General features: G+C 39.3%; 1 protein-coding gene across 1 annotated transcript; it reads left to right on the top strand.

Moving 5' to 3' along the window:
• Positions 1 to 685: 685 nt before the first annotated feature.
• LOC110891690 (F-box/kelch-repeat protein SKIP11) lies at positions 686 to 27,337 on the top strand. Its single transcript, XM_035989292.1, has 2 exons — positions 686 to 1,003; positions 26,273 to 27,337. Exons 1-2 carry the CDS (start codon positions 686 to 688, stop codon positions 27,335 to 27,337), a joined length of 1,383 nt encoding a protein of 460 aa, XP_035845185.1.

A 27,337-nucleotide genomic window follows, 5' to 3' on the forward strand; every position in this document is an offset into this window, starting at 1 on the left:
TTTTATCCGTTCCCGTCGATTTCACAAAGTTAACGTTTTTCTTCTTCTTTTGATTCGGCTTCTTTTGGGCTTGAGCCGGTGATTTTCCTTTGGGGTTGGTGTGATTTTGCTGTTTTGGCACTGTTGGTAATTTCTTGTTGCCAAATTGTTTTAGAATTTCAGCCTTTGGAGTAGGAGGACACTGTGTAACTGTAACACGTGGTCCTGTCTTTCCCAAAAACTTACTTGTCGAATTTTCAAAGACTTTACAGATTAAGGATTGATTAACATTCTTAATGGGAAAATCTTTGTCTGAGTAAATTTTATCATCACCAACAAGAGTGTACAGCAAGTTCACACTCTCCGACTCATTCTCAGACGAGGACTCGACTGCAACAGTCTTAGCGGGTTCTGCAGGGGGATCACATAGAATGTGATTCTCGAGAGGTATGTCCTCATTTTTGGCTACCGTATCAGACTTTGCTGGGATAGCATCATCAGATTCATCATCAGAAGAATCAGCATCCTCAATCACAACTGGAGGATCTTGATTCTGTTCAGCACTTACAAATGTATCTGCTGACACATCTGAATCTGAGGATACTTCCTTTTGGTATCCGAGTCCTGCAGCAAACTCTTTCACATCTAGAGGCACAGATGGTTCAAAGAAAACCCTGTCCTCCTCATCCGGCATGGCATCATAATTATGTCTCACTTAACCCAGATTGTCCGGTTGACTCACAAGATTATTGATCAGGAGGTGGAAAGCAACTCACTGCCACCGCGTGTGTCTAAAGCTACTACTGCCACCACCACAGCCACTACTCCCGTCACTGATGGCAAACGCAAGTGGGGTGATATGGACAAGGCGTCCAACTCGGTTCAGCCCCAAAAGAAGACAGATACTGGCAGTACTCGCAGCTTTAGCCAATCATCCTCAGTGAATCAAAATCAGAGACCTTATGTGGGAAAGAAGCCTCAGTGTAGCAAATGTGGGTTTCATCATTATGGGCAGTGTGATCGAGTTTGTCGCAGGTGCGACAAGGTAGGCCATGAGGCCAAGGATTGTAGGGCTCCTCAGCCAAAGCAGCAGCAGTAGCAGACTCAGCCGAATCAGAGACAACAAGGGCAACAGTCTCAACAGAACCAGGGAAATCAAAAGGGGTGCTTTCAGTGTGGTGATGAGGGTCATTTTAAGAGGGATTGCCCTCAGCTTAATCAGAATGCTGGCAACAACAACAATACTGGGAGCGGCAACAATGGGAACAATGGTGGGAACGGAGCACGTGGAAGAGTATTTACTATTGGCGCTGGGGGAGACTCGCAATGATGGCAATGTTGAGACCGGTAAGTCTTCTTTGAATGATCTTTTTCTGCTTCTGTTTTATTTGACTCTTGTTTCGATTGGAGTTTTGTGCCTTAGGGTTCAGTCATTAGTTAGGACTGACTTCCACCTTTCTTGTAAATAAGCATGTAGTAGAACTGACTGATAGTAAATCGATAGAAGCTTCTCATGTTCTTTTTGGTTGTAAACTTGATCTCGTGGGTCAAGTGTTCGACATTGACCTACTTCCCAATACTCTTGTAAGTTTTGACATGGTCATTGACATGGACTTGGTTATCTATGTATCAAGCAGAAAATTCTCTGCAAAAAGAAAATCGTGCGTTCCCTCTCCCCAGTGGGGAAATCCTTATCAGTTTAAGATCATCGTAGTGGTGCCATTGTTGGCATTGTCTCAGTCGTGAAAGCCCAGAAGTGTCTACGGAAGGGCTACTCTGCTATACTAGCTCTTGTCACCGATTCGCCACTTTAAGAAAGGAAGATAGAGTATTTTCCAGTTATTCGTGAATTTTCTGACGTGTCTTCTGAGGAGTTACCTGGTTTACTTCCACATCGTTAGGTGGGAGAACGCAAAGATCAGGTGAAGCTCTGTTATCCCCGATTGTTCAAACGGTGGGACTAACTTTCGATATCCTTGGCGAATTTCGGGACGAAATTCCCTTTCAAGTTGGGGATGATGTGGCACCCAACTGACCTAGCAATCCTGTTTTTACAATTTGGTTTACGTAGTGCCTGTGCAGTACTTGGATGTTTAGTGATTGCGTGTAATGCTTGATTTTTATTTGTGATTATTATTTGCGTAGTAGTGATTGCGTGTAATGCTTGACTTTTATTTGTGATTATTATTTGCGTAGTATTACATATAGTTTAATTAGAGTTTTCATCACTTCATTCCTCTGTGCTTAGTTGCCAATTTCGAGACGAAATTTCCTTCAAGTTGGGGATGATGTGACAACCCGAACCTTCACGGTTAGTGACGTTTAAATCTTGTGACCTAATTAACCCGGTTATATAACCTGTTGGAATTCGGAATTTGTTAGGTAGTGTATATTGGGCCAATACTTATATCTTACTAGTATCATTATACTTGTTAGTTAGCCCAACAAGTTAGGTTGTAATCGTGTGGTGTATTATTGAACTTGGCCCAGTAGCATAATTAATTGAATCCTTACTGTTTTGGGCTTAGCAAGGGTAACCGACCACTTCCTTATCCATATGGGTGCATGTATACGAATTACACTCTAATTCGTTTCATGATCAGTTTAAAACTCAAACAACCCCTGCTTCTCCTTCCTTGATTGCGACATCAGTAAACAAACCCTACCCCTCCTCATCTCTGATTCCCTGATCGCACGAGTTCTGTGGAGACCCCCCCTCCTGTTCGAGATAACATCTTAGTCAATCAGGTTCCTGGTTAGTGTTTCTCAATGATTGACTTTTATGTTGTGTGATATTGTTATGTGTGTTATGAATATTTAGATAGTAAAGAAAGGCTTGTTGATTGATATGTGAAATAACGTTGAATAATGATGTGAAAATTGTATGTGACCTTGGTTGTGACATGATCTGCTGGATGATCAAGAAACATGCTAACGTATGTATTTAATGTATGAATTGGATATGTGATGGTTAGGGTTGATAAGTGAGTTAGGGATCATGTGCATGATTAATAAGGCTTGGTATATGGGCTGTAACAATAATAGATGATGATAGGGGAATATTATAACGAATTAATGCTTGAAACATGATTACCTTGCAACCGTATGACCTGTGTGGTGTAGTAACATAGATGATTTAGAATTGGCTTGATGTAATAGAGTGACATGAATCCAGAAGTTACTAAGGCATGAATCGTTAATTAGTATACATGATTCGGATCGGCTGAATAGGATGAAACGTGATCCATGTGATTTGATTCAGGTATAAGCGAACTAGGATTCTCATATATAAATTAGTGATGATTGCTTGAAGTAGAGCTTATGATTTTAATCATTTGGAATACGCATTTCTGGGCACATAACGATGCTGGACCACATGCCCATAAGGGAGCCGCACACCCCTTTTAATGGTTCGGACGAATGTGGTCTACACGATCTTGCTGTGGGCCGTAGACGTTGGACTCGGGTGGTTGAGTACAGGCTGTTGGGCCACCACCTGAGTATGCAGTATGCTGTCTTGGGCCGATAGTTGGGTACAAGTCCAGTAGTGTTATATTTTATGTTAAATTGTTATAATTGGGCCACAATACTCACATCGAGTATCTTGGGCTGCGAGGTCTGCTGGGTTGTACCCTTTCGCCGGGCCTCGATCCAAATACAAATAATCTAAGTGGGTACAGTGGGCCGATGGTGTGGGTCGCACATGGGTTACTAACCCATGAACACAAAACAAACCACACACTTTGATTTTAATCACACACCTAAGTGAACACGGATCGAACAGTTACATGTTGATATATATTGAGGACTTGATTATGTATTAATGAATGTGAATTGTATGTTAACAGCATGTGGATAGTAGAATATGAAGCATGACTACGATTTACAAAGTTGTTAGCACATGTGTGATAATTATATGATAGTATAGCATATGTTACTGCTGAATCTCATGAATGACTGTTCATATGATGATGTGTGAACTCTACTTGTGCAATGTGAATGTTGAATGTGGGATTGGGATTGTTGATTGGATCGGACCTTGTAACTTGATTGGGCTACTCGATACTATGTACTATTGGATCAACTGTTTGAATAATCATTGTTCTTGCTTGAATTGTTGCTTAACTGTTATACGTGCCATACGTGACAACCACTGATGTGATCTATGTGTAAACAAACTGTAAAACTGATCATTACCAAACACTCTTCTAGGTTGTGAGTATTGAACTTATTTAACGAGTAACTTGTCTAACCGAGCAAACCTAAGGTGAGTTCATTGCTTTTTCTCAAGCATGGATCCCAGTGAAGGGATAACGGGTAACGTTCCGATGAGGAATGCATGGGTAATGGGATGTTGGTTATTGTACTCAGTTTTCTATCATTGTAAGACCACTACATCTACCGGGTCGTTGCTTGTAGGGCAACGGGGGTTATTAGTTGATAGCGCTATTAGGTTTGGCACCCTCACGACGTTCGAGGAGAACGGGCGTGAACTAATTACCTTAAAACATGACCAATGCTTTGATAGAGGCATTGGGGTTGGCAATCACATATCATATGGCCATTCGGTAATCGAGTAATAACAACATCGAAACATCATAACAACAAACAACATATCGTCTTGTAAACCGTTTTACTCACATGATCGGTAACACAACTTGGTAAACAAAACACAAACCTTGAACTCACCAGCGTAGTCTGACACACTTGTTTACATGCTTGTAGGTAATTATTGAAGGAACTTGGGAGCTTGCTGTCTGATGCTGCTGGAGTGGTTGTGGTCATAATTAAACAGTTATCTCGATTTGGTTTTGATACATTTATACACTTATACATTTATGCTTCCGCTCAGTACTTTGGTTTTGGCTTAACTTTTCAAACGATACATTTCTTTCAATTGGGTATTTTAATACATTATTACTTGTGTTTGATATGATTGGTGGCTCTTTGTTGAATCGTTACACCTCCATTAGGGACACGCCCTAGGTGGTAATTTGGGGGTGTGACAGTTTGGTATCAGAGCCACTGGTTATAGAGAACTCGGTTTTAAAAATGTTTTCATAAAACCAGACTATAACCGAATTGATCCAAACGATGACCATGACACTCAACTTCAGACTGCAAGGTTCGTTCCTCGTTAGCTTATGCTTTATATGCCTAGTAAACGTAACTATATTTATAGCATGCACGATACGACATGGTAGGCATCATGACACATTGATAGTGTAACATAACACTTGCATCTAGTAAATCCTAATCTTGTTGGTAGTGCATATTTTGTGTTGATTGGGGTGGGAGAAACTTCAAACATAAGTTAAGAAGCATTGAGAGGAGCATGCAAACCGCCTTATTATCATGGGTGCACACATAATAATAACGCGTGGTGCATGCAAATCCCAATGAGGCTTAACGAATGTAAGAGGGGTTCTTCCCTGTCTGTGTATTAACATGGTAGTTAATCGTTCTTAACGTGATAAACCTGAGCACCTTCCTCGTTTTCGACACCTGAATTAGTTCATTTCCATATATAGAAACATGAGTGGAAGAGGACACGGACGTGGTAGCATCAACATGACTCAGGCCGAGTTAACAAATCTGATAAACACACGTGTGGCTGAGGCTCTGGCAGCCTACCAAGCTGCGCACCCAAACAACCAGCCTGCCTGTACGTTCAAGGTGTTTATGGATTGTAAGCCACAGACCTTCAGTGGGACGGAAGGGGCTGTGGGAGTATTGAGGTGGTTCGAGAAAGCTGAGTCAGTGTTTGCTATGTGCAACTGTCCTGTGGGGGACCGCGTGAAGTATGCGACAGGCACGCTTGAGGATGGTGCCTTAACCTGGTGCAATGCCCAGGTTCAGCTGCTGGGTATTGATGCAGCAAACGCTACTACTTAGGATGACTTCAAGGAATTAATGAGGGAGGAGTACTGTCCTCGCGATGAGATACAGAAGCTAGAGAACGAGTATTATGACCTGAAACTGGTGGGGTCTGAGGTTGAAGTGTATGTGAAGCGATCGTATGAGCTGGCTGACTTGTGTCCGAATTTGTCTCGACCTATGTCACGAAGGATCGAGTTATTCGTCAAGGGGTTACCTCCACGAGTGAAGGGTTTGGTTACTGCTGCAAACCTCAATAACTTAACCCAGATTGTCCGGTTGACTCACAAGATTATTGATCAGGAGGTGGAAAGCAACTCACTGCCACCGCGTGTGTCTAAAGCTACTACTGCCACCACCACAGCCACTACTCCCGTCACTGATGGCAAACGCAAGTGGGGTGATATGGACAAGGCGTCCAACTCGGTTCAGCCCCAAAAGAAGACAGATACTGGCAGTACTCGCAGCTTTAGCCAATCATCCTCAGTGAATCAAAATCAGAGACCTTATGTGGGAAAGAAGCCTCAGTGTAGCAAATGTGGGTTTCATCATTATGGGCAGTGTGATCGAGTTTGTCGCAGGTGCGACAAGGTAGGCCATGAGGCCAAGGATTGTAGGGCTCCTCAGCCAAAGCAGCAGCAGTAGCAGACTCAGCCGAATCAGAGACAACAAGGGCAACAGTCTCAACAGAACCAGGGAAATCAAAAGGGGTGCTTTCAGTGTGGTGATGAGGGTCATTTTAAGAGGGATTGCCCTCAGCTTAATCAGAATGCTGGCAACAACAACAATACTGGGAGCGGCAACAATGGGAACAATGGTGGGAACGGAGCACGTGGAAGAGTATTTACTATTGGCGCTGGGGGAGACTCGCAATGATGGCAATGTTGAGACCGGTAAGTCTTCTTTGAATGATCTTTTTCTGCTTCTGTTTTATTTGACTCTTGTTTCGATTGGAGTTTTGTGCCTTAGGGTTCAGTCATTAGTTAGGACTGACTTCCACCTTTCTTGTAAATAAGCATGTAGTAGAACTGACTGATAGTAAATCGATAGAAGCTTCTCATGTTCTTTTTGGTTGTAAACTTGATCTCGTGGGTCAAGTGTTCGACATTGACCTACTTCCCAATACTCTTGTAAGTTTTGACATGGTCATTGACATGGACTTGGTTATCTATGTATCAAGCAGAAAATTCTCTGCAAAAAGAAAATCGTGCGTTCCCTCTCCCCAGTGGGGAAATCCTTATCAGTTTAAGATCATCGTAGTGGTGCCATTGTTGGCATTGTCTCAGTCGTGAAAGCCCAGAAGTGTCTACGGAAGGGCTACTCTGCTATACTAGCTCTTGTCACCGATTCGCCACTTTAAGAAAGGAAGATAGAGTATTTTCCAGTTATTCGTGAATTTTCTGACGTGTCTTCTGAGGAGTTACCTGGTTTACTTCCACATCGTTAGGTGGGAGAACGCAAAGATCAGGTGAAGCTCTGTTATCCCCGATTGTTCAAACGGTGGGACTAACTTTCGATATCCTTGGCGAATTTCGGGACGAAATTCCCTTTCAAGTTGGGGATGATGTGGCACCCAACTGACCTAGCAATCCTGTTTTTACAATTTGGTTTACGTAGTGCCTGTGCAGTACTTGGATGTTTAGTGATTGCGTGTAATGCTTGATTTTTATTTGTGATTATTATTTGCGTAGTAGTGATTGCGTGTAATGCTTGACTTTTATTTGTGATTATTATTTGCGTAGTATTACATATAGTTTAATTAGAGTTTTCATCACTTCATTCCTCTGTGCTTAGTTGCCAATTTCGAGACGAAATTTCCTTCAAGTTGGGGATGATGTGACAACCCGAACCTTCACGGTTAGTGACGTTTAAATCTTGTGACCTAATTAACCCGGTTATATAACCTGTTGGAATTCGGAATTTGTTAGGTAGTGTATATTGGGCCAATACTTATATCTTACTAGTATCATTATACTTGTTAGTTAGCCCAACAAGTTAGGTTGTAATCGTGTGGTGTATTATTGAACTTGGCCCAGTAGCATAATTAATTGAATCCTTACTGTTTTGGGCTTAGCAAGGGTAACCGACCACTTCCTTATCCATATGGGTGCATGTATACGAATTACACTCTAATTCGTTTCATGATCAGTTTAAAACTCAAACAACCCCTGCTTCTCCTTCCTTGATTGCGACATCAGTAAACAAACCCTACCCCTCCTCATCTCTGATTCCCTGATCGCACGAGTTCTGTGGAGACCCCCCCTCCTGTTCGAGATAACATCTTAGTCAACCAGGTTCCTGGTTAGTGTTTCTCAATGATTGACTTTTATGTTGTGTGATATTGTTATGTGTGTTATGAATATTTAGATAGTAAAGAAAGGCTTGTTGATTGATATGTGAAATAACGTTGAATGATGATGTGAAAATTGTATGTGACCTTGGTTGTGACATGATCTGCTGGATGATCAAGAAACATGCTAACGTATGTATTTAATGTATGAATTGGATATGTGATGGTTAGGGTTGATAAGTGAGTTAGGGATCATGTGCATGATTAATAAGGCTTGGTATATGGGCTGTAACAATAATAGATGATGATAGGGGAATATTATAACGAATTAATGCTTGAAACATGATTACCTTGCAACCGTATGACCTGTGTGTTGTAGTAACATAGATGATTTAGAATTGGCTTGATGTAATAGAGTGACATGAATCCAGAAGTTACTAAGGCATGAATCGTTAATTAGTATACATGATTCGGATCGGCTGAATAGGATGAAACGTGATCCATGTGATTTGATTCAGGTATAAGCGAACTAGGATTCTCATATATAAATTAGTGATGATTGCTTGAAGTAGAGCTTATGATTTTAATCATTTGGAATACGCATTTCTGGGCACATAACGATGCTGGACCACATGCCCATAAGGGAGCCGCACACCCCTTTTAATGGTTCGGACGAATGTGGTCTACACGATCTTGCTGTGGGCCGTAGACGTTGGACTCGGGTGGTTGAGTACAGGCTGTTGGGCCACCACCTGAGTATGCAGTATGCTGTCTTGGGCCGATAGTTGGGTACAAGTCCAGTAGTGTTATATTTTATGTTAAATTGTTATAATTGGGCCACAATACTCACATCGAGTATCTTGGGCTGCGAGGTCTGCTGGGTTGTACCCTTTCGCCGGGCCTCGATCCAAATACAAATAATCTAAGTGGGTACAGTGGGCCGATGGTGTGGGTCGCACATGGGTTACTAACCCATGAACACAAAACAAACCACACACTTTGATTTTAATCACACACCTAAGTGAACACGGATCGAACAGTTACATGTTGATATATATTGAGGACTTGATTATGTATTAATGAATGTGAATTGTATGTTAACAGCATGTGGATAGTAGAATATGAAGCATGACTACGATTTACAAAGTTGTTAGCACATGTGTGATAATTATATGATAGTATAGCATATGTTACTGCTGAATCTCATGAATGACTGTTCATATGATGATGTGTGAACTCTACTTGTGCAATGTGAATGTTGAATGTGGGATTGGGATTGTTGATTGGATCGGACCTTGTAACTTGATTGGGCTACTCGATACTATGTACTATTGGATCAACTGTTTGAATAATCATTGTTCTTGCTTGAATTGTTGCTTAACTGTTATACGTGCCATACGTGACAACCACTGATGTGATCTATGTGTAAACAAACTGTAAAACTGATCATTACCAAACACTCTTCTAGGTTGTGAGTATTGAACTTATTTAACGAGTAACTTGTCTAACCGAGCAAACCTAAGGTGAGTTCATTGCTTTTTCTCAAGCATGGATCCCAGTGAAGGGATAACGGGTAACGTTCCGATGAGGAATGCATGGGTAATGGGATGTTGGTTATTGTACTCAGTTTTCTATCATTGTAAGACCACTACATCTACCGGGTCGTTGCTTGTAGGGCAACGGGGGTTATTAGTTGATAGCGCTATTAGGTTTGGCACCCTCACGACGTTCGAGGAGAACGGGCGTGAACTAATTACCTTAAAACATGACCAATGCTTTGATAGAGGCATTGGGGTTGGCAATCACATATCATATGGCCATTCGGTAATCGAGTAATAACAACATCGAAATATCATAACAACAAACAACATATCATCTTGTAAACCGTTTTACTCACATGATCGGTAACACAACTTGGTAAACAAAACACAAACCTTGAACTCACCAGCGTAGTCTGACACACTTGTTTACATGCTTGTAGGTAATTATTGAAGGAACTTGGGAGCTTGCTGTCTGATGCTGCTGGAGTGGTTGTGGTCATAATTAAACAGTTATCTCGATTTGGTTTTGATACATTTATACACTTATACATTTATGCTTCCGCTCAGTACTTTGGTTTTGGCTTAACTTTTCAAACGATACATTTCTTTCAATTGGGTATTTTAATACATTATTACTTGTGTTTGATATGATTGGTGGCTCTTTGTTGAATCGTTACACCTCCATTAGGGACACGCCCTAGGTGGTAATTTGGGGGTGTGACATTAGATTTGTTCCTAGAGGAGTTAACATTATGGCATGGCGGATCCTAGTGGAGTGATTACCTACAAAAGTTAATTTTAGCAACAACATTTTGGATATTCCATCTTTTCATGGCTTCGTTTTTCTAATCATGTGGAGACTTTGGATCATATTTTTAACTGATTGTGCTAATGTAGTGAATACTTGGAGATTGATTTCTAGGTAGTTGGATATGCTCTCCCCTCTTCTGTTTGATAAGGGCATTTTTCAAATTTTGTGGACTCGTTGTATTGAAGGAAAATTTTGTAGGTGACTTAGGTTGGTTTTTTGGAGAACGCAGAACAACAAAGATTGCATTTTTATTCTATTGTTAGTTTCTTTTTTTTTTGTGGTTCATGGATAGGAACCATAAGGTTGAAACTAGTTGGTTTGAGTGGCTTAAAAATCCAATTTTATATCGATGTAGTTTCTTGTTTCTCGACCTAGGCTAGGATTTTCTTGTTGGGTCTTGTATCTATTTATGCCCCTTTGCTGTTAAATTTTTTTGAGAGAATCCTTTTTCTCTTGGCTATTATCTCCTACTTCAAGTTCAAATTTTTTTTTTCACATATTAGTAAGAGAGATTTATATATATTTGATTAGTATTTTACTTAATATAGAAACAAACAAACATTTATAAAAAATATATAGCATTGTAAAGTTGAGTGAATTTAGAGTAATAAAAAAAACTTTGAATGACCGTGCTTGAACTTTTGAAAAAACTTGGTTACTATTAACTAATTTATTCCTTAAAAAAGTCGATGTATGAAATAAAAATAAAATATTGGACACATGATAAATATGAGAATGCTAAATTTAAGGCAACTGTTACACTTTTATATATCTCTTTAAATCGTATATATTTTTTTCTCTCTCTAAACGTTATATGCCTTTTTCTCTTTAAAATTAAATACGCATTTTCTCTCTCTAAATTCTATATGTGTTTTTGTCTATTTTCATCTATTATTTCCATAATAAATAATTATATTAAACTATCATATTTTCATATCCAAATTAAATCCTTTCTTATTCTTAAAAAATCTACTGTAACCAGAAAGAAAGTCGACTAAAAGAATAAAAGCTGCCTTTTCAATTTTAACTTGGAGTGTACCACGTGTAAATATTAAAATTATATTAACCATAGTTGAAAAATAAAGAAAGAAAATTATATTTAAGTGTATAATGAAAATTAAAAAAAAAACCTTATTAATGTGAAAGGCTAGAAAAAGAAAAAAATAGAGTAAATAATAAAAAATAAGTAAGGAAAACAATATTAAAGTTAAGGGCTAGACATATCATTACCAAAGTTGAGGGACCAAGAGAGAAAAAAAGTGAGTTGATTATTGGCGTGTACCATGTGTGTATATTTTTCTGTTTCTTTCTTTAAATTATTATATACTTTTTCTTTCTCTAAATATTATATATCTTTTCTCTCTCTAAAATTAAATGTATTTTTTCTCTCTCCAAATTGATTTCTCTCTCTAAGTCCTATATAATCTCAAATAAATTTATTAAACTATCATAGTTCTCAAATTTAAGTTCAATCCTTTTTTTATTCTCAAAAGTCATTGTCGGAGCTTGGCAGAGAAGTTCTATAAGGCGGGTTCGCTATTCAATCTATTTTAAATCATCCAATTCGGTAAGTTACATATTTCAAATTCCACTAAAAAAGAAGATTTAGTATTAAAAACTATGTGTTTTAGTATTGTTTGTTGCTTTACAAAGTTATTAAGTAAATGTGGGCTCATTGTTTTAGTCCATTTCCATAAAATAAACTAGTTTTGATTAACAATCAAATTCTATATCATTTCGATTGAATGAATTACTTTTTGTAGTGTGAATAAACTAGCTAATTTACATTATTACGCTTTAAATTTGTCTTTTCTAATAATGTTTAGAAGAACATTTTTCAGATTTTTAGCTTCTATTATAGATCAACAAGCATATCAATAGTTCCAGTAAATTATAAAAAGAAAAATGTGCTTCTGTTATGTCCTTACCTTTGCCTATAAAGGTGTTATTATGCTTTATATATTCAACTAGTTCCTAATTGCTGATTTAGAAAAAAATAGAACTCTTGGTTCAAAGACTATAAAACTTATTTATACATATCACATTTAGTTGTATAATTAAAATATTTTCTTGTGCCTATATATATTTTTTCTTTTTACAAAATGTGAGGTATTGAACAGAAAAAAAAGTAATAACGAACAGAATTTGAAAAAAAAAACTTACATCGTTTTTTGTGTGTTTTTTTTGGTTTGGGGAAAACATATACATTAATGCATATGCGAAATATAATATTCAAAAAGCACATATAAAAGTTAAATGAAGTTAAACTGAAATACACTTGACAAAGTAGAGGAGTGATAACTTTACACAAACAATGGTCAACACTTTCCTCATTCTCTCTGTATCCTATATGATTAATAAAGAAAAAAGAGAATAGTTATATTAAAATATTTTGAGAAAAAAGTTTCTTATATTCAAATTCAACCCATATTATTCGATAATCTAGCATCAACTAAAATTTGTATTTTATTGTGGAAAATTTCATTATGAAAATGGCGGATTTTGAGTTAATTCTATTTAATAAGACATTCTTATTTACTCTATTTTGTCCTCACTATATGTAACTTAGCGCATTTTATTTCCAATTAGATAGATATAAATTGCCTTGCAACACGTTGTTTTGTGCCATGGTCAGTAAATTATCTACATGCCATACACTAAATAACACTTTGTATCACTGAAAAAGGAATTTCTTACTTTATAATCTAATTTGTACGGATTTGTTATCATTAACTTTTTCAAGTACATGAGTGCTTTTTTATGATTTACTTACAAAAGAACAGACAAGGTCACCGTGATTGCTTGCTGTTGGTGCACTTGTGTCTGTACTTTGTCTGTATTCGGTCTGTATGTAACGATGTCCTGATTTGTGTTGTAAGTTGACCAAGTCAACCATCCTCCGGTTTAACTTAGTCAACAGTTGAAACATGTTCTGATCGAAGGATAGCCTCGAAGGATACACCTGATCCTTCGAGGTGATCGAAAGATATGGTTCGATCATGGTTCGACCATTAGACCTCGAAGGATGATCCTTCGAGGTGCATGCTGATCTTTCGTGTAACATGTGGTCGACAGATGATCCTTCGGACCATCTGTCGAATCCTTCGAGCAGACCTGCTGAGCTGGGTATATATACCCATGCATGTGTTGAGAGTTCTAGAGTTCTGCCATTCCCACACACCCGAGAGATAGAAGCTTAGAGAGCATTCTGCCCAGAACTCACTCACACACTTAGAGAGTTTATAGAACACTTCTGTAAACATTGAGCTTGTAACCGAAACCCTCATTGCATTAATACGACTAGTGTTAATCGGTGAATCTTTGTGTGTTTGTTTCTCTACTTGCTACTAACTCGGTTTGCTTGCTAGCTTGGATTCCGCACTCGCTAGTAGGTTTGTATAACAAGGTTTAGGTTCGTAATCCTCCGCGAAAAGGGACCTACAAGTGGTATCAGAGCCTCGCTCTTAACCTTGTTTAAAACCGGGTTTTTACAAGTTGTGGTGTGTTGAAACACTTGGTTTTGCACCTGTTTTTACTGGTTTTCTTGCTTTTTCTTTGAGTAAAAACGTGTCTAAACTAACCGGGAGTGTTCAAGGTTGGGTTGGGTAACATAAAAATTGGTTTTTAGAAAACTTTGTGTTTTCCGGTGGTATTCCGGTGTGTTTCCGGTGACTGGACTTGAGGATAAGGTTTTGCCTTTTTGGGTATTATTTTTGAAAGTCAAAAGGTTGGTGGAAAGTTGTGCAGAAACATCTCTTCTGCCGAAAGCAACTTCACCAACCCCATCACCTTTTTCACCAACCTTTCACATCAGATCAGTTTGTGTCAGAGCTCTCGAAAGATATCTTTCGACATCGAAAGATCATCCTTCGATATCTTTCGACCAAGGAGGGCTCGAAAGATTAATATCCTTCGACCCATCCTTCGAAGTCTGAAACATATCCTTCGAGAAAGGAATCTTTTCGAAAGACTAGTGTCCGAAAGATTAGGATCCTTCGTATTGGTGAATCTTTCGAGATCTGTTGTCCGAAAGATAGGGATTTAGCTCGAAAGATAAGGATCTTTCAAAGGAGAATCCTTCGAGCTCTTGAATCTTTCGAAATCATTGTTCGAGAGTCAACAGTAATCTTTCGAATACTGTTGATCCTTCGAACAATAAATCGATCTTTCGACTGTGGTCAGTTTACTGCTAACAAGTTTCGGTGATTTCAGATCTTTCGACCAGGATCTTTCGGTTGTGTTATCTTTCGGATCATTCTTACTTAGCATTTATTTTGCTCATTTATCATGAATCCGAGTTGGTGGGGAAGTCCGGCTCCAGACAGTGGAAAATACATGAATACCAGTCAATCTCCATCATGGGCCGAATCGCCAGTATCTACATCCTCACAAACAAACGCCACTCCAGCTGGTCAATGGGCGTTTGTTTCAAATCAAACTCCGAGTATTCAAAGTCTTCTACTAAGCGAAAGTGAAACCGGAAGTTTGAACAGGCCTCCAAAGTTGATGCATCTTCATGAATATCCGGGATGGGTTGATCGTTTCCATACGTACATTCTTGGTCAAAATACAGAGTTGTGGTTGCGGTTCACTACGGAATTCGATCAAACTATCGAGGTTGCTGCTTCTTCGACAGCTACATTTGCCGATCTTCCTGAGGATCAAAAGAAGACGTATGACTTAGAAAAGAAAGCATACGCTATTCTCACTCAAGCACTGAGCAAGGATATTTATCATCAGTTCGTCAGTTTCAAGACTACGAAGAAGCTGTGGGATGCATTGAAGACAAGAGGAGTAGGTAATGAAGCCACACGTCAACTACGACGAGATCTACTGAAGAAAGAATTCGATGGCTTCACATGTATGGATAAGGAGTCCTTGGGAGATATGACAAGCCGTTTCTATCACCTGCTTACTGAGCTGACAAACTTTGAAGTCACAACGACTCCAACAGAGGTGGTAAAGAAGTTTGCCGATGCATTGCCTCCTCAATGGAATAACTTCCTGGAAATCTTGAAGTACAACGGAACGTTGAGAACTACAAATATCAACGATTTCGTGCAGCTTCTGGAGAACAAGGATCAGGAAGAAACGTTAAAGGCAAAGAGAGTTGCAGTGCCACAGAATCCAGAGATGTATTATGGCACCTCCACTACTTCATCTGCAAAAGCTGGATCACATGCTCCACTTCAAACGGCGTTTGTCACAAGCACGGATATGTATGGCAATCCAGTGCAAGTTCCTGTAAAGCCGCCTCCAACCACAGATCTGTATGGAAATCCAATACAACCACCTCATCCTCCTCCTGCTCAACAACCTCAATATGCATGTTATGGAGGAACATCATCTGCTGCAGGTCAACAATCAAAGTCAAGTACAGTACAGCTCGACACGTCAAGCTTCTCTAAAATCAGTGTAGAAGTAGCTAAGGAACACATGGAGCTGCTTAACACTGTAGTGAGCGCGTACTGTGGGTTGATAGAAGGTCAGATTGGAAACATTAATCTGACACAAGAAGATTACAGGCAGATTGATAAGGAGGAGATGGACTTGATGGACATCAAGTGGGCCTTTGCGAGTGCTGTGAGAAGAGCAAAGGATTGGATGGAAAGTACTGGAAGAACCAGCTTGGAAAGTAAGCGAGACACCAAGTATGGGTTCGATAAGCAAGCTGTTAAGTGCTTCAACTGTGGTGAACGGGGCCACTTTAAACGGGAATGTACAAAGCCAGCCCAGCACGGGAATCAAAACCCCTTCAGGAACCAAGGCAACCAGCAGAACAGAAACAATGATCGTACATTGGTGCCTGTCAACAACCAAACCAACCGAGCACTTGCAGTTCAGGTGGATGAAGGTTGTGACTGGTCAATCCAGTTTGGTGGTGATGCTCCTGATGGAACAGCATGTTTTGCTCAGATTGTGAAGGAGCTGGTTCACACCAATGGTGGAGAATCTTCTGCCAGTGGTGATGAATCGTCTGAAGATGAAGACTCCTCTGGATACAGCAGGAGTGTTGATGAAGAATCATCCAACTCTGGTGATGATCATGTGGGTGAGACATCTAATGTTTCGGATGATATTGACATTGATGAACTCTTGGGGGAAGCTGTAGCAGAAACTCAAAGAAGATCTATTCTGGTGGATCAAGCTGCTTACTCTTCGTCTTCTCTCCATTCAGCCTTTATGGCTAATGTCGACGGTTCATCAAGTCAGGTATGTGTCGATGAACCCACTGCTGTTAATTGTGATGAATGTGCTAGGTTGCATGCTAGATGTGCTGATCTTGAGAAAAGTATGTCTGAGTTGCAAGGCAAACATGATGCTTTACAAGCTAGTTTGTTTGACTTGCAAGACAAACATACTACTGTGAATGAGAATTTGAGTGACTTGCAAAGTAAGCATGACGCTTTGCAAGAAAAATATGATGTGACCTTTCTCCACAATCAGAAGTTGACTGTGGATCTCTCTAAATGCACAGAAGCCAACATGTTTTATGAAAACCATGAAAAAGAATTTAAGTCAGTAATTGAAACATTAAAGAAGGATAAAACTGAACTGACTAAAATGGTTTCAAGAAAACAAACTGATATTAATTTGTATATATCTCGCCTTGAGAGTATGCAAAAAGAGATGGCTTGTGTGAAAACCGAAAGTGATGCGATCCAACTCAAGCTAGACAGTTATTTGAGTTCTAGCTATGTGTTAGATCACATCATTGACGTTCAGAAGGAAAAGAGAGATGTCACATGCATTGGCTACAAGAAGTGTCCACCACCAGTGAGACATAATTATGATGCCATGCCTGATGAAGAGGACAGGGTTTTCTTTGAACCTACTGTGCCTCTAGATGTTAAGGAGTTTGCTGCAGGACTCGGATACCAAAAGGAAGTATCCTTAGATTCAGATGTGTCAGCAGATACATTTGTGAGTGCTGAACAGAATCAAGATCCTCCAGTTGTGATTGAGGATGCTGATTCGTCTGATGATGAATCTGACGATACTGTCCCAGCAAAGTCTGATGCGGTAGCCAAAAACGAGGACATACCTCTTGAGAATCACATTCTATGTGATCCCCCTGTCAAACCCGCTAAGACTGTTGCAACTGAGTCCTCGTCTGAGAAGGAGTCGGAGAGTGTGAATTTGCTGTACACTCTAGTTGGTGATGATAAAATTTACTCAGACAAAGATTTTCCCATTAAGAATGTTAATCAATCCTTAATCTGCAAAGTCTTTGAAAATTCGACGAGTAAGTTTTTGGGAAAGGCAGGACCTAAAGTTACAGTCACCCAGTGTCCTCCAATCCCAAAGGCTGAAGTTCGAAAGCAATTTGGCAACAAGAAATTGCCAACAGTGCCAACACAGCAAAATCACACCAAACCCAAAGGTAAAGCACCGGCTCCAGTGCAAAAGAAGCCGAACCAAAAGAAGAAGAAGAATGTTAACTTTGTGAAATCGACGGGAACAGACAAAATTGAGAAGTTTGAAAATCAATCTAACTTAGATTTTGTCAAGAAAGCTTTTGTCGAGAAAAGAAATGAACCAAGTAGTTCAAAACCTAGTACCTCGGGTTCACAAAGTTCAACATCATCGGCTAGACGATCACATGATTCTTCGGGGTTTGTAGAACGAAGATCATGTTTTGAGTGTGGAACCATTGGGCACATTATTAGAAACTGCCCATATCTTCATAAGCAGAAAGGAAAGGTTGATGATCCCCGTGGTAAGACTGACCGTAAGCCATCTGTTTCCACAAAACAAGATCCCCGACTTGTAAAAGAAAGGGAAAAGAAACAGAAACGGCAACAGGTCAAGAAAATTGAAAAAGCGATTAAAACCGATGTGGTTCATAAACAATCTGTTGTTGTAAAACCAGAAAATTCTAAAACTTCAAATCATCAAGAAGTTAAAATTTTAAAGAAAAACACTGGTGAAACCAAACAGACTTGGAAACCAAAAACGGTTGTTGAATCAGGGGGACCATCACAATTCACCAACCATCAAAGACAAGAAGTTATTGTCATTGATGAAAATGGAAGACCCAAGACCACAATGGCTTGGGTCCCCATCTCCAACTAATTCATTTGAGTTCATGTGCAGGGTGCTTCAGGAGGAACTATCAGTAGTCATTGGATTGTTGATAGTGGGGCATCCAGGCACATGACAGGCGACATGAAGCTTCTCTACGACGTTAAATCTATTAGAGGAGGTTATGTTGCTTTTGCTGGAGATAAAGGTGGATACATAACGGGTGAAGGAATGATATCTAACGGGATTGTCAGCTTTGACAAGATCAATTTTGTGCAACAACTTGATCACAATCTTGTTAGTGTTTCTCAAATTTGTGACAAGAAATTTTCAGTACACTTTGATGCTAATGGATGTTATGTGCTGAAACCCGGCTTCAAAATTCCAAAAGAATGGATTCTCTTGTCGGCTCCAAGGATAAATGATTTGTACGTCCTTGACATGAGCCAGGCTATTACTACGTCTGCACAAGCAACTTGTTTCGTTTCCAAAGCCACAGAAAAAGACACTATCTCTTGGCACAGACGAATGGGTCACATTCACTTACGCAAAATGAATCATTTGGTTTCAAATGAATTGGTGAATGGTGTTCCCCTCAAAAATTTCCATCTTCAAGACATCTGTGTTTCGTGCCAGAAAGGAAAGCAAACAAAGAAGAAGCACCCTACAAAGAAGATCAACACAGTGGCAGTTCCTCTTGAACGTTTGCACATGGATTTGTTCGGTCCTGTCAAGCACAAGAGTATTCGGGGTGATCAATACTGCCTCGTGGTTACTGATGATTATTCAAGATTTTCTTGGGTTGCGTTCATGGCACACAAGAGTGAAACCTTTGGCATTATCAAAAACTTGATCATTCAGATTGAGAATTTGTATAAGTTGAAGGTTAGGCGGATACGTAGCGACAATGGTACTGAATTTAAGAATCATTCCATGGCGGAGTTTTGCACTTCAAAGGGTATTCTTCATGAGTTTAGTGCAGCTTATACTCCTCAACAGAATGGTGTCGCTGAACGTAAGAACCGCACATTGATCGAGACTGCTAGGACAATGTTGGTAGAGTCGCAGCTACCCATTCCATTCTGGACTGAAGCTGTGGCCTCTGCATGTTACACATTGAACAGAGTCCTTACAGTCAAAAGACACAACAAGACCTGCTTTGAGCTTCTTCAGAAACGGAAACCAGATTTGTCTTATCTAGAACCGTTTGGAGCTCCATGCACAATCATCGATCCTAATGGAAAGTTTGGGGCAAGAGCAATTGATGGATACTTTCTTGGGTATGCCACCCCTAACTTACGAGTCTGGAATCTAGAGACTAAAAGGGTCGAGGAATGGTCTGAGGTCAGAGTACAAAGGCACACCTTGCCAGTCAAAAATCCGGGTCAACCTTGGATGTTTGAGTATGATGACTTCTTCAATTCGATCAATGTTGAAGCCGTTGAAGAAAATGCTGCGGCTAGGATGTTTTTCGAGAGTGACAATGCAACAGTTTCACCGGTGGTTCGTCCAATTCTTGTGAATCAAGAACCATCCTCTTCGGTGAACAACAATACTCTCAACAATGAGGATTTTCATGATGCTAACGAATTGAACGAATCTTCAGAGGATGATGAATTTCTAGATGCAGATCAAGAAGCTCCTACAACAGCAGTTCATGGTACTTCAGAGGGTACTCCTCCAGTGGAAACACATAGAACAGCTGAGACTACTGCATCATCCTCTTCGTCAATTCCGGGTCTTGAATTGGTTGTTGATCTTAATCTTAACAACCTGGGTATAAATGTTCCAGTTCCAGACAATCCAGAAACAAGGATTCATAATACCCATCCTCAACAAAACATCATTGGAAATGTGCAAAGTGGCGTACAAACAAGAAACATGTTGCGAAACAACAACAATGCAGGCTTGTATGCAGCTATTCGAGAATCCGGGCAACAAAACGACTGGTCCTTCGCGTGTTATGTCTCACAAGAAGAACCAAGAACGTGGAAAGAAGCCTTGAAAGATAATGCTTGGGTTGAAGCAATGCAGGAAGAACTGCAACAATTCCAGAAGCTGGGTGTCTGGAAACTCGTAGAGAAACCTCCTGGATACAAGAAGATTGGTACCCGTTGGGTTTTCAAATGCAAAAAGGATGACCGCGGAGTTGTTATCCGAAACAAAGCTCGTTTAGTCGTTCAAGGTTTTCGTCAGATTGAAGGGATCGACTACAACGAAGTCTATGCACCAGTGGCACGTCTCGAAGCAATTCGAATCTTTCTAGCCTATGCGTCCTTCAAAGGATTCAAGGTTTATCAGATGGACGTGAAAAGTGCATTTTTACATGGTGTGGTTGAAGAAGAGGTGTACGTCGAACAGCCTCCAGGTTTTGAAGATCCTATCCATCCCGATCGGGTTTGGTTGCTCAACAAAGCTCTTTATGGTCTTCATCAAGCACCACGAGCTTGGTATGCAACCTTATCTCACTATCTGCTGGAGAACGGTTTTCGTAGAGGTCTTATCGACTGTACTCTCTTCATCAAAGAACAAGATGGAGATCTTCTTCTGGTACAGGTATACGTTGATGACATTATTTTTGGTTCTACTAATGATGTCTTGTGTAGGGAATTCGAGCGCATTATGCAGGATAAATTCGAGATGAGTGCTATGGGGGAAATGACCTTCTTCTTGGGCCTACAAGTACAACAAACGGAGTCTGGGATATTCATCCATCAGACTAAATATGTTGGTGACATCTTGAGCCGGTTCCAGATGTCTGATGCAACGCCCATTGGTACCCCATTGCCAACTAATCACGGAATTACTCCAGACTTGAAGGGAGAAGCTGTTAGCCCTTCTATCTATCGCGCCATGATCGGATCTCTCATGTACCTCACAGCATCAAGGCCAGACATAATGTACCCAACGTGCCTGCTTGCTAGATATCAAGTTAACCCGAAGGCCTCACATCTTGCTGCTGTTAAAAGGATTTTTCGTTATTTGAAGGCGTACCCTGACACCGGTCTGTGGTACCCTAGGGATAATAACTTTGAATTGGTAGCCTTCAGTGATTCTGATTTTGGCGGATGTAAAATCGACGGCAAGTCCACAACGGCTGGATGTCAGTTTTTAGGAAATCGCCTAGTCACATGGCAGTGCAAGAAGCAGACGTGTGTAGCTACATCAACATGCGAAGCTGAATACATTGCTGCCTCAAGTTGTTGCTCCCAAGTTCTTTGGATCCAACAACAGATGCGGGACTACGGTTTTGAATTCCTAACTACTCCTATTTACGTTGATAATTCTGCTGCTTTAGATATCACTAGAAATCCTGTGCAGCATTCAAAGACCAAACACATCGAAATCAAATATCACTTCATACGTGATTGCTTTGAGAAAAGGCTAATCGATGTTGTTAAGGTCCACACCGATGACCAACGTGCCGACTTATTTACCAAAGCATTTGACAAATCAAGATTTGACTTTTTATTATTGGTAAACGGCATTAAGGTCAAGCAAGAGTAAAATCAACATCGGAAAATCATTTTTGTAAATACCTTTGTGTTTTTAAATTTATCTTAGTTTGTTGATTTTAGGGGGAGTAAATCCAAAAATCGGAAAATCCAAAAACATCGAAAAATTCAAAAACACAAAAACAATAGAAAAACAAAAATGAGTTTCCTGGCGAGCAAAAGAGAAAATGATAGTACATCAGTGGTCTATCCAAACCTCTTTAAACCTTAAATGAAAAACGATAAGCAGCTCTATATAAGATGTATCGGTAGGCTCACAATCATTTTAAAGTGTGCAGGGTGATATAAATCTTAATCGACTGAAGACCAGGTGGGAACCATTCATTGGCATATGGTCTTAGTACCGAAATTTCGTTTGATAGATTGCCGAGGTTCTGAGATATTCGGTCTTTATGCTGCTTATCATCTGGGTATCATGGTTGTATCTTTTACCGAAAAATAACGGGGACGCAAGTCTAGATCTTCCATGATACTATACATACGTGTACATATTGCATATTGCATTCGACCTCAATAAGTGATAAACAATCACATGTCCAAATCAAATAAGTGATAAAATATCACATTTATCCGGGTGTCAAGTTCGTCTCTCTGCTGTACGGAAGTACTGACCTGTTCACGGACTTGCACCTGTGCCCTCATGCATACGAAAATCAAGTTCCTCATCAATAAGTGATTATATCACAAAGGACTTGTTTTCAAATCAAAATAAGTGAGTATCTCACAATTTATACGGTCAAACAGATGATATTCGGTATACTCACCGGTAAGATGAACTCTCGTGCATACCTTGATACGGGAATGTGTCGTGATGTGGATGAACACCGGTCAGTAAGTATAAATCATACATTAACGTATCCTCTAAACATGATTACATCTGATAAGTTGAGTTTAAGTGGACAACAATACCGATAATTGTTATAGGATGCTTATCTTAATGTTAACTAACTGAACAACAAGAGTGTTTTGGCATGACCGTACACTGATATGATTCTCTTACCCTCGAAACTCGCAAAAAGAATGTTTGTATATATTTAATTACTGCTTAACTTTTATTGTGTTTCTTTTAAACAGTTTCGTCGTTTGGTGCATATCAGTACGACATTAGCGGTGATGTCGTTTGATAACACTCAAAAGATTTAAAATTGTTGTCCTTTAATTTCAAAAATACCAAAAAGATTTTAGGTGTGTTTTAATATAAACTTTATAAAAGCCAAAAAGATTTTATTTCTACTTTAGTTTCGATTGTACGATGTTGGAGCTCAAGTCTTCGTTACCTGAAACCTGAACGAAAACCGAGTTGACTAAATCTTCATAAACGGTCAGAAATTTGCAAGTTATGAAAGTTAAACTAAAATTGACAAATTTATTAAACTTTCAAACTGTCGGACGGTGTTTGATTATGACATGGTCATTCGTGTGTCATTTGTTTATACTATATTCCAAGCAGTTGTTCTCATTACGCGTTTAGATTTCTTGCATGTGCAGATTCTAAAGGCTAGGAGAACATGGTCGATGACGAGCTTTGGAATGAAGACACGACGAGAAGGCGCTCAATGAATGAAGATGATCGAGTTGCCGGTGGCCATCATCAACACCACAAGGATCTCACTTCATAAAGATAAAGTCTTTTCACGAGCATAACTCAAGGGGGAGCTTATGTTAAGGGGGAGTTTGTCAACACACTTTCTACATGATACGGGTAGTTTGTTGATACACTCTCTGCTTTCAAGACGTGAAGACTTTGAAGATCCTCCGACATTGAAGACATGATAGGACATCAGAGTCTTGAAGACTTGAAGACCAAAGACCGTCGAAGTTCAAGACGAGTCTACACTTTTAGAAGAACAAGACAAAGCTTAGAGATCAAAGACAAAGCTACAGCCAAGGGGGAGTTTGTTGGTGCACTTGTGTCTGTACTTTGTCTGTATTCGGTCTGTATGTAACGATGTCCTGATTTGTGTTGTAAGTTGACCAAGTCAACCATCCTCCGGTTTAACTTAGTCAACAGTTGAAACATGTTCTGATCGAAGGATAGCCTCGAAGGATACACCTGATCCTTCGAGGTGATCGAAAGATATGGTTCGATCATGGTTCGACCATTAGACCTCGAAGGATGATCCTTCGAGGTGCATGCTGATCTTTCGTGTAACATGTGGTCGACAGATGATCCTTCGGACCATCTGTCGAATCCTTCGAGCAGACCTGCTGAGCTGGGTATATATACCCATGCATGTGTTGAGAGTTCTAGAGTTCTGCCATTCCCACACACCCGAGAGATAGAAGCTTAGAGAGCATTCTGCCCAGAACTCACTCACACACTTAGAGAGTTTATAGAACACTTCTGTAAACATTGAGCTTGTAACCGAAACCCTCATTGCATTAATACGACTAGTGTTAATCGGTGAATCTTTGTGTGTTTGTTTCTCTACTTGCTACTAACTCGGTTTGCTTGCTAGCTTGGATTCCGCACTCGCTAGTAGGTTTGTATAACAAGGTTTAGGTTCGTAATCCTCCGCGAAAAGGGACCTACACTTGCTATGAACCGTGAAATCACATTATAATATATACTCAAACTTACAAAAAACTATAAAAAACTAAATAATAACACAATAAAAGAAAAAACACAATTCACTTTATGCCTCAAAGTATATCTCTCTCAATAGGAATTGCATAACTACAAGCACACATCTCATTAAAGATTATTACAATACTTAGGGGGCTCTACACCAACATGCAAGTTGGTTGTACAACTAGAATCAATCTAAACTGTTAATTCTAAGGTTTTAAAACCAATAAGAACCATTGTTCCTAAGAACATATTGTGTCATGAAAAACTATTCTATTTAGTTATCAGGAAAACAAAGTATAAGTTTTTGTGATTGTATCTTATTTACTCTATTTTGTCCCCACTTAATTTTGGTAACTTAGCCCGTTCTGGTTCTAATTAGTTAGATTTAAATTTCCTTGCAAAGCATTCTTGTAGCATGCTCATTAAATTAATTACAAGCTATACGCTAAATCACAATTTGTATGGTAGAAAAAGGAATTTTATAATTTACAATATCATTTTGTATGGTTTAGATTTTTTTTTTACCATTTAACTTTTACAAGTACATATGTGTCTTCTGATTTGTTTACTCAAGAACCAACATGGACACCATGATTGCTAATAAATGTGAAATCACATTTATTAATATACACTTAAACATACAAAGAAAAGTAAGAACACTAATCATTAGCACAATAATAAAAACATTTCACCTCAAGCCTCAAAGTATAACTACAAGCACACATCCCATTAGATATTATTACAATACTTAGGGGGCTCTCCACCAACATTCAATTTAGTTGTACAACTAAAATCAATCTAAATTGTTAATTCTAAGGTTTTAGAAGCAATAAGAACGAACATAATGAGTCATGAAAAACTATTCTCTTTAGTTACAAGGAAAACATAGTACAAGTTCTTGTGATCGTATCCGCATCTGTCTTCAAAATCTTGTAATTGTACTGGAACATGGTGTGCGCACTACTTGGAACTGACACAAATCTTTACTAGTGAACATTTGTTCTTCAGTGACAATTGAACCTAGGTAGTGAACTCTTTATCCGCATTAAAACTTAAACATCAACACCGAACATGAATTTCATTATTGAGTAACTCACCTGCATTGAAACTTCTTCGTCGATACCAACCTTTGTTTTTATTCAATAATCTAGCATCAGTTAAGATTGTATTTTGTTGTTAAAAATTAATTCTTTAATGGAAATGGCGGATTTTGATTAAAGTTATATACTTTGAGGCGTTCTTATTTGCAGTAATTTGTCCTAACCTAATTTTGGTAACTTAACTCATTCCATTTCTAATTAGCAAGATATGGTTTTTCTTTTGCAACTCACTGTTTGGGTCATTCCCGTTGAATTAATTACAAGCAATATACCAAATCACATTCTGTATCGTAGAAAAGGGAATTTTATTATTTATAAGGTTTAGAATTGTTATCCATGTAATTTTTGCAAGTACATTGGTCTTTTTTCTGTTTTATAAACTATTATTTTTTAGAGTTCAACAAACAAGCATACTAATAGTTACCTTAAATTTTAAAACAGAATAGATGTGGATTATTATTATTATTATGTAACTATACAAGTTCGTTAGTTTTTCCTTAAAATGGTGTCGATTATCATAATATGCATGCTCAAGGTGCTTAATATGACTGTAATCTTGTAGGTGATCAAGGAAACGGAACAAGGTTTGGATATGAGTTCGTTGATCCATGTCATCGGTCGTGACCTCACAATGAAAAGTCTCATGTGCCTGCCAAGATACAACTATGCTCGCATCGCGTCACTAAACCGGAGTTTTCGTGAGCTCATTAGAAGTGGTGAACTTTATAGGCTAAGAAGCGTTCATCAAGTAATTGAACATTGGGTCTATTTTTCTTGTGACCCATTGAAGTGGGAAGCTTTTGATCCTGTCAATGAGAAATGGATGAATCTACCCATGATGGATACTGACTTAGGCTTCCAGTTCTCGGATAAAGAGTCCATGGCAGTTGGCACAGACCTGCTGGTTATAGGAAATGATATGCTTGGTCCGGGTATCTACAAGTACAGTTTATTAACAAATTCATGGTCACAAGGGCTGCCAATGAATGAACCCAGATGGTTGCTTGGGTCGGCCAGTTTTAAGAATATTGCAATCTTTGCAGGTGGTGTGGATCGAAATGGAAAGATCATGGATGCGGTAGAAAGTTACGACAGTGAGACAGGGACTTGGAAGACACTTCCTAGTATGATTAAGCCGCGGAAATTGAGTTCTGGGGTCTTTATGGATGGTAAGTTTTATGTAATAGGAGGGATTAGCAGTAATGATTCAAATCCGTTGACATGTGGAGAAGAGTATGATCTGGATACCCAAAAGTGGACTGAAATTCCCAACATGTCACCTGGTGGTGGCGGACCTGGAATGGCTCCGCCGCTGCTTGCAGTGGCAAGCAATGAGTTATATGCTGCTGATTGTGCAGCAATGGAACTGAAGATATATAGCAAGAAGAACAAAGAATGGGTTGCTATTGGAAGGTTGCCTGAAATAGCACACAGTAGGGATGGTTGGGGTATTGCATTTAGAGGATGTGGGAATCGTGTCGTCATCATTTGTGGTCCTAGAGATACCCAGAATAGATATATAGAGATATATTCATGGGTCCCTAGCGAAGGGCCACCACAGTGGATGAGGATTGGCTGGAAAAGTAGTAATAACTTTGTCTTCAATTGTGCTATAATGGGCTGTTAA

The sequence above is a fragment of the Helianthus annuus genome, chromosome 4 (genome assembly GCF_002127325.2).
Source record: "Helianthus annuus cultivar XRQ/B chromosome 4, HanXRQr2.0-SUNRISE, whole genome shotgun sequence".
Lineage (NCBI taxonomy): Eukaryota > Viridiplantae > Streptophyta > Magnoliopsida > Asterales > Asteraceae > Helianthus > Helianthus annuus.